The sequence below is a fragment of the Prorops nasuta genome, unplaced genomic scaffold, assembly GCF_024137725.1.
Source record: "Prorops nasuta isolate Cenicafe-Biocafe unplaced genomic scaffold, Cenicafe_Pnas_1.2 PNAS00005, whole genome shotgun sequence".
Classification (NCBI taxonomy): domain Eukaryota; kingdom Metazoa; phylum Arthropoda; class Insecta; order Hymenoptera; family Bethylidae; genus Prorops; species Prorops nasuta.
Window position 1 is genome coordinate 6629002 of NW_027116802.1, and position 13559 is coordinate 6642560.

Here is a 13559-nt window from a genome sequence, read left to right on the forward strand (position 1 = left end):
CGCAAACCCAGTATCCACCCCAGTTAGTTCAGTAGAAGCAAACTTTTTAGATTCAAAAATCGAATTTGCCGCATGTTATTGTCCCTGCCAGTTGTACCAGCCTCGCTATCACATGTTATTCTATCAATACATTGCGCCCTTTATCTATATCTCGTGAAATAAATGTAACACGATATATTCCATTGTAGGAACAAATTCTTGTTAATATCGTTATTCTCACTGATTATCTCTCCATATATACCTACCACACGGTTCTTTATCAAAGCAAGCTCGTTTACGTATATAACCGAGCGTTCGATAGATTTTCGGGCATTGTCAAACAGCGAGAAATACCGAGGAGATAACTGGTCGCGAGAAATTCGAGGAGTGTCAGTTACCGGAACACATTCGCTCTATTTTTAGTAATCTCCTTGACTCATGCCACACGGGCAGACCCCAAGCTGAAGTGTAAAAACCGACAACATCTTGAACATCTTAGTTTTCACTTAGGTATACATCTCGATATTGGGAATCTTATTCAAGCATAATCTTTATAATTCATATATAACTTTTCCTCTTATAAAACTAATTAAATAATTATAGCTGCATATAGTTCTGATTGTTTTTCTGCTAATCAACCTGCAATGAACACGATAGACGCGAATTATCTTTCATGGATCAGCAGATCTAATTAAAATCTATAAAGGTTCATAATTATTTCGATAGATTCACGCGCGCACTTCACGGTTGACCAACGAAAGGTCGTGGACAACTCGTTCTAATGTGTATACAAAAGCGTATAGCCTTGTTTGAATAATTTGTACCGCGTGTAGGAGCCGATGTCTTTTTAAAATTTCTTCACGGCCCGTGAAACTTGTTTCGGACCCTTTATCTGACGGATATGCGCAATCTATATATATATATATATATATATATATATATACATGTACAATCTAAAGAATAAAGATGGAGAGAAAGAGAGGGGGCAGGGGGATACGGTAGAACCGGAGCTAACCCTTCGTAGGCAAACGTGCGATCAGAAGAGAGCTCATCCGGCTCGTGCTCATCCCTGTCCACTGGGTTATTCCGAGCCGAGCCCTTTTCGTCGCTTTTTTCTGCCACTTTTTGCGTCCAGTCGGCCACGTCGGCAAGCCGCCCAATTAGAATCTTCCTATTGTCTGGCCACGTGGTCCGCACGAGCCAACCAAAGGTGCACGACGCGCATATATACAAGCACAGACATGTTACACTCTTCTTCTCCCTCTCTCTCTCTCTCTCTTGACTTTCAGAACTATTTTATAGCAATAAAATTTAAAAGCGAGCTTGCTTTTGCAAAAATTCAAAATATTTGTATGCTATATTTCTCTCTATGTATATATATATATATATATATACATATAACATAACGGAAGGAGCATAAATTGTTGGTGAAAAGAGGAGTAACGAAAGGGGGAAAATGGAAAGATATAAGGGGAGGGGGTAGGGTGTCTATGGAGATGAGTCGATTGCTCTCGCGTGGTCTGGTCGACTTCCTTCCGGAGCGAGCGAGGAAAAAAGGGACAAGGGCAAGGTAGGGGTCCCGAAAGCTGGAGATGTCGGCAATTCGCGAGCAATTCTCAGCTCGCCTCGGGCGGTCGGCGACGGATGGACGAGAAACGGGGTTGATCCGCGTCAAGGAGGGATAAGAAAAAATAAAGCACCGAGCGCCCGCCACCGAGGAAAGCCTCACTCGTGGACTGAATTAATATTCCCGACAAACCTGACAGATAGATCAAATATGCATTTCACCCGCTGGTGTCAATTTCAACGGATTATCATCCTTTCCATTTCCCTTTGTCCTTCGATCAGTACCCTGCCCTACCCGAAACTTTTCCTAATCTTTCAACTCAACCTTTTTCCCTTTTTCTTTTTTTCCTCCCATATTCCAACAATCCTCATCGACGTTCTTTCAATTTCATTTCAAATAAATTCCACCTTTGAGTAATCTTTTTCTTTTATATTCTGTAATTATTTATTATATAACTTGCAAATCTATGAGTATTTTTGTCTGGAAAAAACGTAAATTCTACCTTGGTTAGATTTTTTAATAAAATATTGCTCCTTTTTTCATTGTGAATTTTCATCGATTTTATACAATACCTAATCTTATATTGATAAATTCGTACAGACACCGCGAGCTTTTTTAACACCGCGAGGAGAGACAAAGGCAACTCCGCTTCGAATATATATATACATATATATTACTATATATATAATAATAATTGGCAAATTCCTTTCTCTCCCATAAATCTAGTTTTAAAATTTGATTCTCTTTTCAACACGAGAAATGGTAGTGCAGCTTTTGGATAAGTCTTTTGTGCTATTGTTTCTCTTTTTTGTTGAAATTGAAAAGTTTCGTTCGCGTACAGTGTTAAAGGTCAGTCACACCGTTATTTTTAAGCATCTGATAGTAGTAGACCGCTCTCGGTTTTATTCTTCAACGTTGGCAAGACGCAAAGTTAATGGGCCTTTGGTCCATTCTCGATGTTTGCGGTTGAACGGACGAACAGACGACATAAAGGATTCCTGAGCGCGGTCTGACCAATCCCTTCGCGGTGCTTCAATGACCACAAGGAGTGCATTATACGTCCATCCAAACATTCCCGTTTGTTCATTTGTCAGAAACGCAGCTTCAATTTCTATATGTATACATACATATACATACAGTGGAAAACTGTTTTTACACCCCGTAACACCTAATGTGAAAGAAGAAGACGTATATGAGCATTACAGGAGAAAAAAGACTATGTTTGGTTTCGCACATTTAACTTATACCGAAAAATCTCCATACAGTACTATATATAGTATGTTTATGAAACACGTGCGCGTACACGTCTTACAACATAGATCGGTCGGATCTCGCGAAAGCACGTAACCTGCACGAGCAGACGGACTCTGACGAAACAATAATTGGTTTTGTAGAGATCCAACCGCTAACACGTAAAATCACAATATATGCAGTAGAGGATAAAAGTGATATCGGACTATAATCCCGGGCGGATGAGCGCGGTCACTCAAATGAATTCCCGATTTCGAGCGTAATCCCTGATTAAAATCGGCCGCAAACTCCCCACCTGAGTGAGTCGATTGTCCCTTTTAAGTGCAGCCCTTAAGCCGGGGCACAAAGTGCATACGTCGCATACGTTGGATAATCGATATTTTAATATTGTCACACGCCATTCTGGTTTAAAGGCCTTTGTGCCTCGTGACGTCACGAGAGCAGTAAAATTCTGCCGGAGCGAACGCGCACGGCAGATGTGACGCCGACTGCAAATTAAACTTCGCTTCGATGCATCCACGCTCCTCGCAATATACTCTGCTTAAAACTTAAATCGAGTTTCAAGCATCCGAAGCAATAATTTTCTACGATATTTATTAATTTTATTTGTCGCGTCGATCTCAGTCCAAAACAATCGGGCAACCTAGGACCTTTCCCCTCGATGTTCGCGTCTTGCAATTTCCGATAGTCGCGAATTTTAACGTATAGGTCTGCATGGCAGTTTCCGAGAGTATCAGTCGGATTCTCGAGACGAGGTATACCCTTGTCAAGTGGTCCGTTCGTCTAAGGGTATTTCTATGGAGGATGACCAGAATCTTCCATTGGTTCTTAAACAATGGCCTTCCAAACGATTTGCACGTAAACGTCGACGGAACCAATTTGACGGGTAATTTCTGCAGAAAATCGTTCGGTCACTATCGCGAAATACGGGGTGATCAAAATCCGTGCAAGGCATTTTATTCGAGGTCCACGTTCGACGAGGGTCCATTTCAAATAGTCCACTCGAGATCTTATACTCTTCCAAAAATTCCTTCAGCGATTTAATCAACTTGTTGAAGCATCCATTCAATCTCAAATTACCTTCGATCCTTCTCTCTTTATTGGGTCGTCAAGGATTTAACTATATAATATGTTTTATTTAAGAAATTCTAAATTCCAGATACATCTGCAGATTTATCAAAATTTTTGTTGAATACAGCCACTGATTCTTTTCCAGCACAAAGTAAGTGCGATACTGCTGGGTTGGTATTTAGATAAGTTGAGATTTTTCATAGGGCATCGAGTAGAGCATATATATAAGTATATATGCTATATAGACAGGCGTGAAAATCTGAAGAAATAATCCTAACGGATGGCCACCCGCGAGGTTTGCATATGAAAAGCGACTGGCCGTGAATCGATACACCTTTATTATGTAGCCACAGCGCTTGCTTATCTCAGCTCTAACGGCGCGGACCCCTCTCCCTAGCTTGTGCACGCGGCAAAGCCGGCAATATTTTCGACTTCCGGAAATAATCGAGCGAGACCAAACAACATTTCAGCGCTTCTAACGTGAAACAATATGGCAAATTTTCACGCCTTCTGTTGTTTCTCTCATTTTCACGCTGACTCGGCGTATCTCCCTTTCTAATTTCCTCTCCCGAATTTTTGCGCGCGTAGACGCGCGTCTCGAAGAACTCTATATCTATATATGTATAAAAACCTTGACTATTTTCACTGAAAATCAGTAAAACGGTTATTTTCGATCTCCTGATCCACTTATATATGCAGAGCGAAAACTTAAAGATATTAACCACCATATAACGAGGATATATATATATATATATATATATATAGATGTACCACTGTACATCTATAACTGTAATACTGACCTTTTCATCGAATTTGCATTTGTGTGTCCCATTAAGCGAGCAAAGAAAAGAATTTACTAGTAGATGCTTCTGAATGTGACGTTACAAGCCGATAATACTCGAAGCTTGGTACGAGCTGGCGAGCGAGTCATTTTTCATCCATTTCTTTTCATGCTCTTTGAGATTTATCTGTCATTCATTCGGTTGTTGCTGGATTGTTTGTAAAGAATGACTGCGTTCCTCTTCCATCTGACAAACACCGATATCGCAATATCTGAACGGGCGTACTCCTGCTGAAAGGTCAAAGCTGACGGAAGAAAAATCCATCGCCCACTGTTCAATCGCTATTATACTTAGCACCTTGTTACATCGACGTCAATTGTATTCCGACTGGAGAAGTTATGCTCATTCACTTTCCTGGCTGCTACTGATCGCTCGAAAATTAACGCTCGCTAACGAGCTTTTCATTGTAATTCTACTATTTTAATAATAACGCCACCTATATTCCCCATTACCGCTTTAATTGCCTCACTCCAATATAGTCTAGAAACAACACCGTTCGCTCAGATCGATCCAATATTTTTACTCTTCACTCTCGATGATCCAATCGCTGCAACAATTAACGTGTAACCACGGAGCGCTCTTGTTAATTTTTCATAAAGCTATATATCTATAGTCTTGAAAAATATTTAGTGATTTCTATAATATGGATATAAAAAATGCACGACTTTATACATACCTATCATCTATAATAAATGGAAGAATATTGATGAGAGGAATTACGTATATATATGTAGATAAATAAGTTTATAGACTGAAGAATTATTCGGGTTGATCGTAATAATGGAGAGAATTATGTACGCTCGAAGGACATAAGGAACAATTACCGGGGCTGGCAAGCGCAGAGGCGTTTCGAAAGCTCCAGCGAAATGTAAAGTTGGCTTAGCAAGCGTTCAGCTTTAAGCAGCACTCCTGGACTTTCTTCTTAACAAAGATCTTTTCTCGCTACGAACGGCCATTTAATTAAGACCGCTTTATTTTGTAGCGAGGCTTTGTCTCCCGCTGACTTTCCTTCTCGTTGGCGAAATGTCGTGAAACAGCACATCGAGGACTTTGAACTTTTTAATCTCTTACGGACGACTTGGACTATCTCCGCGACTGTTTTCCTTGCAAGCCATTTACAATTGTAATCCCATCGACTCCAATCAAGCGGTCGAATGGCAAGAGCAGCCCGCCAACTTTTCACCAACTTTTCCTGTATTCTTTTCAGCTTGTGCTCTTTGAAAAAAAAAGAGTATAGAGAAAGAGAGAGAGAGAGAGGAAAAGTCTCGACCCCATCTAGAATTTACGTTGAAACTGGCAAATATGGTTGGTCTCGTGGTACTTTCCTGCTTCCGAGGGTGCAAGGACACATGGTGTTATGCCGGACCATTTTACTGTCCTTTATATATATATATATATATAGCGAGGAGGGTGGAGGAGCGAATTAATAAAAACCCAGGGACAGCTTCGTGGGGCGTGAAAAATGGCAGAAAATCTGATATTCCGGATTAAAAACATTGAAATTCAAAAGCCGTCCCTCCCGCCGTTGTCGGCCGAGGGTTGTCAAGTCGTTAAGGGTCAGTTTCAACTCTCTCCTCATAACCCCCGGGCCCCTCTCGCCTACCAGTCTCCGGTCCCCACGTAGTACCCGAGGATATTATTTTTAAGCCCCCGCAAGAACCGCAATTTGACACAGGCGCTCCCGTTTGAATTCCGAATTCAATCGGCGCAACCGATTTCTATCCGATCTTACAAAATTAAGGTGGATCTGAGAATTGATAGCTGAAATACGCCAGACTCCTCCCACTCTCTCTCCCTCCCTCCCACCCTTTATATCTCTCATCTATATAGTATACAAAATGTATATACTACGTGTGCGATGCACGCTTTGCGTCCCGCACGTGGACCCTCAAATTCTTACCGTATATATACAGTAAAATAGTATATATATATATCTATACCAGAACGTATTATATACGCAGGATTGGACGCGAAGACAGTAACGACCTATAACGTCTATTATCGTCCCTATCTCAGTTTTCCCCCCGTCGAATCACCAGAAATCAGACGCAACGATCCACCCCACAACAGTAGTATTATCTTAGCCTGTGGTACTCGCCATTTCCAACCACGATACTTATATATACGTACATCAAATGATTCAACAAGCAACGCACACACACTTGTCGTATAACAATAAAACGTACACAAGGAATATTTCATAAAGACAAGTCGAAAATTTCGAAGGAATGATTTTTCGTAGTGCGCCAATAGTCATACAGACACTCCGTGTCCCACTTGCCATTGTTTTGACGAAATAAGTGGGAAATGAGACGTACGCGAATTGTTGTCAGATGGCGAATCGCGATAATGCGTGAGAGATGGCTGTTCGCGAGTTTATCGACGGTGTCCGATCGTTAATAATCGAGCGAGGTGTTTTCGCAATCGCTATATAACAGGACGAACGATCTTTTGTGTTTCAGAACCAAGATGGCTGCAGTGTTCCCAATGCGCGCGAAGGCAGTCTTCCGCGTGGGAGTTGCTGCAACACGTGCAAAGCGTCCACGGAGCGAGGCTCTACACGTCCTCGTCGCCATCGACGAATTCCTCCTCGAACACTCCAGCACCGAGCCCACCGACACCCACACCGACGCACACCCACCACCTCAGTCCACCGAATCACCTGAATTTGAGCAGCAAATCAACAGGCAGCTCCTCCGCTGCCAATTCCTCGGGTAGCACGAATACCAGTGGTAGCAGTGGTAGCAGGCAACAGCTGACCTCCTCGGCGGCGTCCCTCGTGGGCGATCCCCTCAACAGTTTCCTCAGGCTGCCGCAGCACCTCGAAAGAAACTTTCCACCGATGTTCAGGCCGGATTTCCTAGCCCTGAATCCACTGGTCAGCTACAGAGGCCTTCAGGAGCTGCAATCGGCCACGAGGAACCTCCACGGTATGGACGGCCTGAATCTGGGCGACTCCTTGGTCAGGAGCTCCCTCGACTCGTTGAACAACGCTCGAAATCTCGCCAACCTCGCCGAGCTCTCTCATGGCCGCGGCCTTGCCAGCCAAGCTCATCCTCCACCCCTAGAAGCCAATCTGGATTTTTACTCGGCGCGCCTAAGGAGCCTCGCTAACCCGTCCTTAGGCGCGGCTCCACCACCTACGGCTAGCAATACCAACAACCCCAATCCTCCGGCAGCATTGCCCACGGTTCCGGTAGCCAGCTCCGTGCAGCAGCAGCAACAGCAGCAGCAGCCGCCACCCCAGCAACAACCACAGCAGCAATCTCTGCAGCAACAGCAATCTTCCGCCCTTTCGAACGTTGAACCTCCTAGTCCTGCATCCGTGAATCCTACGAACCTTAGCCATAATAGCCACAACCACAACCACAGCCACAGCCACAGCCACAGTCACAGTCACAGTCACAGCCACAGTCATAGCCACAGTCACAATAATCAGCACCAGAAAGAGAATTCGCCACCCTGCTACAGCCAGAGTCCGGTGGGCCATCACAACAACAACAACTCGACCGACAGCGAGAAGAATAGTCCACCGGTCGCTTCGACACCCATCATCGCAGACTCTGCTTCGGAAACGGTGTACTCCTGCGAGGTTTGTGACAAGAAGTTTAGGTTCCAGTCGAATCTCATCGTCCACAGACGTAGTCATCAGGACAAGGAGAGGTACCAACGCGAGCCTCCTCAGGATGTATCGTCGGTCGCATCGCGGTGCGATGTTTGCGAATTGGAACTGTCCAGCTTCGCCGAATTGAGGAAACACATGAGGAAGGAGCATCAGGAGGCGCTCGACTCAGCGGCCAGTCCTCAGGGTAGCGTCGAGACGGTACCGGACGATGGATCCAGCTGCGACGAGAACATGGATCTTGAGGAGGAACAGAAGGTTGATCGAGAGGATAACGAGGAGAACACTCCTGAGGATTTGAGCACCACCCAGGGTCAGAGTGGGGAGGAGAGCAGCGGTAGGGTCGAGTCGAAACCAGCCAGTCTGGTCGGTGACCTAATGGAGAAATTCGGTCTCAGCAACATTGCACAATATTCCGAGGCGTACAGGCAAGCTCTTCAGGAGAACCATCGTGGAGCCTTCATCAAGGCTGAAGCATCCTCCAATTTAGCCAATTCCTTGAACAACAACAAGGAGAAGGATAGCGCTCTGTCCCCGACCAACTTCAACTCGTCCACCACCCCCAACATATTCTCCGGTCAGGGTTTTCCCAGATCCGGCCCGGACTTTGGTGGTCTCTGGCTACCCACTCCGCACTACCTGGAGAACAGTGAGTTCCGCAAGGCTTCCAAGGCCACGACCTCGAGCTTGACGCTCCCCGGACTGCCAAGCCCGTTGCTGAAGAAGGAACGCAGCGGTCGAAACGATACTTGCGAGTATTGTGGCAAGGTCTTCAAGAACTGTTCGAACCTTACGGTGCATCGGAGGTCCCACACCGGGGAGAAGCCGTACAAATGCGAGCTTTGCACGTACGCGTGTGCCCAGAGCTCCAAGCTGACGAGGCACATGAAGACTCACGGTAGACACGGTAAGGATACGTACAAGTGTCGCTTTTGCGATATGCCATTCTCGGTGCCGAGCACCCTAGAGAAGCACATGAGGAAGTGCGTGGCCATGGTGCAGCAAGGACCTAAACTGGGCATGCCTTATCCTGTGAGTCAGGACGAGGACTCCTCCTTGAGCACCAAGGATACTTGATCCTGGAACGGAAACCTACCACCCATCCCGCCACTGTGGCCTCACAGGCCACCTTATCCTGTTTACTGAACGCGATAGGATCCGTGGCTATCAGGGACCTTGGGAAAAGATCGCCTCTTACGAAGCTTCCACGCGCAAGGACAGCTGCCAAGGTCTTTGCCAGCTACACCACCAACGGAGTTAGCTTTCTTCGGGAACCGTCCAAGCACGTCTCGATGGCTCTCTCCATGCTCACTACGCTCGAGGTCGTCTTGCAGGATCGGGAGGGGTGGTAGGTCGATAAAGGATCTCCAAACTAACTCGGTGGACCTGGAAACGGTCCAAGCGACGAGAAGCTCAAAATAAATCATGAGGGCCATTAACCCTCTCTCCGTCGCGCGGAGCTCGAGCTTTCGGACGCGTCCTTACAGTCACGAATACCCCAAAGTCCGACTTCGGACTACCAACCAAGGAAGAAAAAGGAGGACGCGAGAGTCTTCTTCCACTCCTACTTTGCGTTCAATTATTTAAACAAGCAAAAATAAAAAACGAAAGTAAGAAGAAACAAAAACTCTCAAACGAATGGTTACCACTTTGCGAGTCTCAGACAAGTTATAAATTCTATCGCTATAAATAGCTAATAAAGAACGACGCTACAAATATAAATAGGAGTATATGGTATTATATATACATGCATATAATACTTGCGTACATAAATATTATATACATATATAAATATGAAGATTATATATATATATAAATATATACATACAAATATGAATATAAATGCAGAATATACAGATATAAATATATATACATAAACTAACGAATATAGTGACTTTATTATCGTATTTGAAAATTATTTATTTAATAATATATTCGTATATATATATATAAACATTGTCTGTGACCAATATTATATATATATATATGTTTATATATTACTGAAATTTGGTGGTCACTGTAAAATCACACTTTTTGTACATTAATCGGTGTCGCTGTGTTTGAATGTGGTAGGGTCGGTGAGTGAAAACGAAGGAAAGCTTGCGCCCGGAGAGCTTGCGCACTTTCGTAAATAATTTTTTTTTGTTTCTTAAAGAAAAGCAAAAAGCGACACAAAGATCCTTTGTACATATTTGAACTTCGTCGTTCGAAACCCTGTTATGTATCGATGCTTTTAGGATATAATATACCGTGTGCACTCTCTTTCTCTCTCTCTCTCTCTCTCTCTCTATCTCTATCTCTCTCTCCTCAACTTGCCTGTACAAGTATCTGGAGCTGCACACGCGCTACACTTTTAGTTTTTAAGAAACTTACTCGATCCCCTATGTAAAATGTAATATAGTATCTATTATTAGTGATTTTACAACCTTTATTCTCATTATTATTATTATTATTATTGTCATGATGATTATTGCCTATATAAATATTATTATTAATTATTATTATTATTATCATTGGCTATTATTAACATTATTATTGTACCATTGATACTATTATTACTAAGCCAGTGAACTTAGAAGCACCGCTTATATATTATTTTATTCATTAAATTATTATCGAAAAATGTTTTTAACCGTTAAGAAGATACCAAAGTTGTCTAGGTTTATCAATCGTTGCTAGCGATGCGCGAGAGACGTTGATCGTGAATCGTTCGTGTGTTTTTTTATGATAAGAGAGAGTCGCGCGCAGAACGACATTTTCATTCGAAGTCGAATGAAGCGCGGTTGGTCTCGATGGTTAATTCGCAGCTTCGCTAGCACTATTAGCGATTAGTTCGTTATTATATTTATCGTCTTCGGGAGAGATTTAGCCGCGGCTTTCGCAGGATCGACATACTTCTCGATCCTGCAAAAATCGTCAAACTAATGACAACCCGGTACAAGACTTCTGTTTTCCGTTCTTGCCCAAGACTGAGGTTTTCGCGGGTGATGACAACGATTGTCCTTTATTTTACGTTCCATTAACGATTGTTTCCTCCTTCCGTTTCCTTCCGCCTCGTTGTAAACGTTTTTGAAGAGAACTGTTCCTAAAAATGATGTAGGCAATAAGGTAATAAGCTCGAGAATTTACGAGCGGTACGCGTCTGTGTGTGTGGCTGTGTGCACGACTGTCTCTGTACGCGTGTATTTACGTATGTACGTATGTGTGAGCGAGCGAGCATAAATGCCAATTAAAAGATGATATTGGTGAGGCGCGTTAAAGTCGCTGTGTGCGTGGATTCGAGATAAAAGAAACTCATATCAGATAGTTCTCTCGGTGTTAGAAGTGTACGGCTCTAGATAAAAATCTCGTTATCTAGTTAAAAATTTGTTAGTTTCATTCTGAAATACGTACATGCCAGGCTCCGTTTATAAGACACTCTGTAAATAATGGCACTGCCCGTAGCAAAGATAACGGTGTGAAAGGGAAAATTTGCAAAATGATGTAGCTGCGAGTCAGCGCAAAGAGGCGAACTCGACCCCTTAAGTATAATGGAGTAAAACTCAGCAATTGGACGAACAGAGAAAACGAGTAATTGATTAAAATTGCCAGAGACGTCCCACAAAGTTCGCTTTGCTGCGGACAGAAGGAACTGGGTGCAAAGAAAGATACGATAAAAATCATTTCCCTTCCTTTTTCAACTCAAATCTCAAACCCATACTAGGGTAAAATGCGTGTAATCGATAACAGCAAGAAAAAAAAAATAAAGTACGGATCGATTTCATCAATAGTTTGCTTCCAAAAATTCTTTGTCCTTCCTCGAATTCACTTCATATAGGACCAAGATCCCTGCCTCACGAAAGACACGAAGATAAGCAAACTTTGCGAATGGCAATCGAATTGGTTCGACGCAACGAATTTCTCTGAAAAATAGCTTCTTCCTTTCTATAACTATAGGTATATACTGCAGTCAGACCTTACCTATATGATTACGTAATATAATTCATTTAATCCCATGTATAACAATACACCTATGTTGATCGATCCATCCAACCAATGCAATCCATGCTGTTCAACTATGCTGTACACTATTTGTTTCAACAGGCTAGTCATTTATAACTTGATAAGTAATAAAAGAACATATAAACCGAGTGGCTATTCCGCAATTTCATTTTAAATTCCATCAGCAGCTTCCAATCGATTGCCAGTACTAAGACACAGGGTAAATCGAACAAAAAGATAAACGATAATCTCAAAATATGTCAGAATTTTAGTAAAAAAAAAAGTATCTAGACACGTAATAAATAAATCTAAAAGTATTTCCTATAATAATAATAAGCGAGTGAGCGAAAAGAAAACGAGGAAAACACAAGGAGTATCGTAGCAGGGAAATTGGATTGTAGCGAAAAGTTTTCTGATCCAGGGTAACTAATCCGAAGCTCGGTTTCTAGGGACAGTATGCCCAGGTTAAACCTGGTATTAAAGAAACTTATAACCGAGGGTCGATATTAAGGCAATACGAAAAAAAAACCCAGGCGTTCTCCAGTAAACTTTGGTGAAAAATTTAAAAGCGCACTGACCTTTCACCAAAGTTTCCTTGGGATTGCCCTCTAATTATAACATAGCAAATACGGTGTATGTCTTGTGCGATTCAAATAAACGACATTGTTTTTAAATAAATCTTACTTCTACACGATTATTAACATTTTCTTCACAATTATCCTGATCCTATATATTTTTCACGGTATAGTTCCAAGCAAAATCATCAATTCCTCCAAGTTTATTTTTAATATCCTCGCCGAGTCGGACAATTATTGACAATGATTGGAATAAAACTTATCCTATCGATAATGATAACTATATTCTCGCGTTTAATGAATTCATTCCAAGAAGACGAATAACTGCGAGCGTGCTTTATAGTAGCCGGTTCCGATATACATATCTCAGACACTAATAGAAAAGCTCGTTACATAAATTGTTTGACTTGCGTCGAGATAAAATGGTTATTAGTTTACGCATATTACGTAATTTGTTTCGCAACAAGTATAGCCCTACCGATTAATTTGGACGCAAAGCGCTATAAAATCACGTATATCAAAAAGGGCTAGCTGGATTAAAGCGCTTCGACTCCTTTCTCATAATTTATATATGTAATAAAATCTCCGGGAATAACGCTCCCTTGCTGCTCATTAACGTTAATTATGATCAGCTATAGAAGGCCGTTATTGGCTGTTAAATTTATTCATGA

General features: G+C 42.5%; 1 protein-coding gene across 1 annotated transcript in view; it reads left to right on the top strand.

Annotated features, from left to right (window-relative positions):
* Positions 1-12966, top strand: part of Cph (Chronophage) — a 31194-nt gene extending 18228 nt beyond the window's left edge. The window contains exon 3 of the mRNA XM_066727327.1: positions 7173-12966. Within this exon, the coding sequence (XP_066583424.1) occupies positions 7173-9409 (2237 nt within the window). The 3' untranslated portion in view covers positions 9410-12966. The remainder of the gene's footprint in view (positions 1-7172) is intronic.
* Positions 12967-13559: the final 593 nt, after the last annotated feature.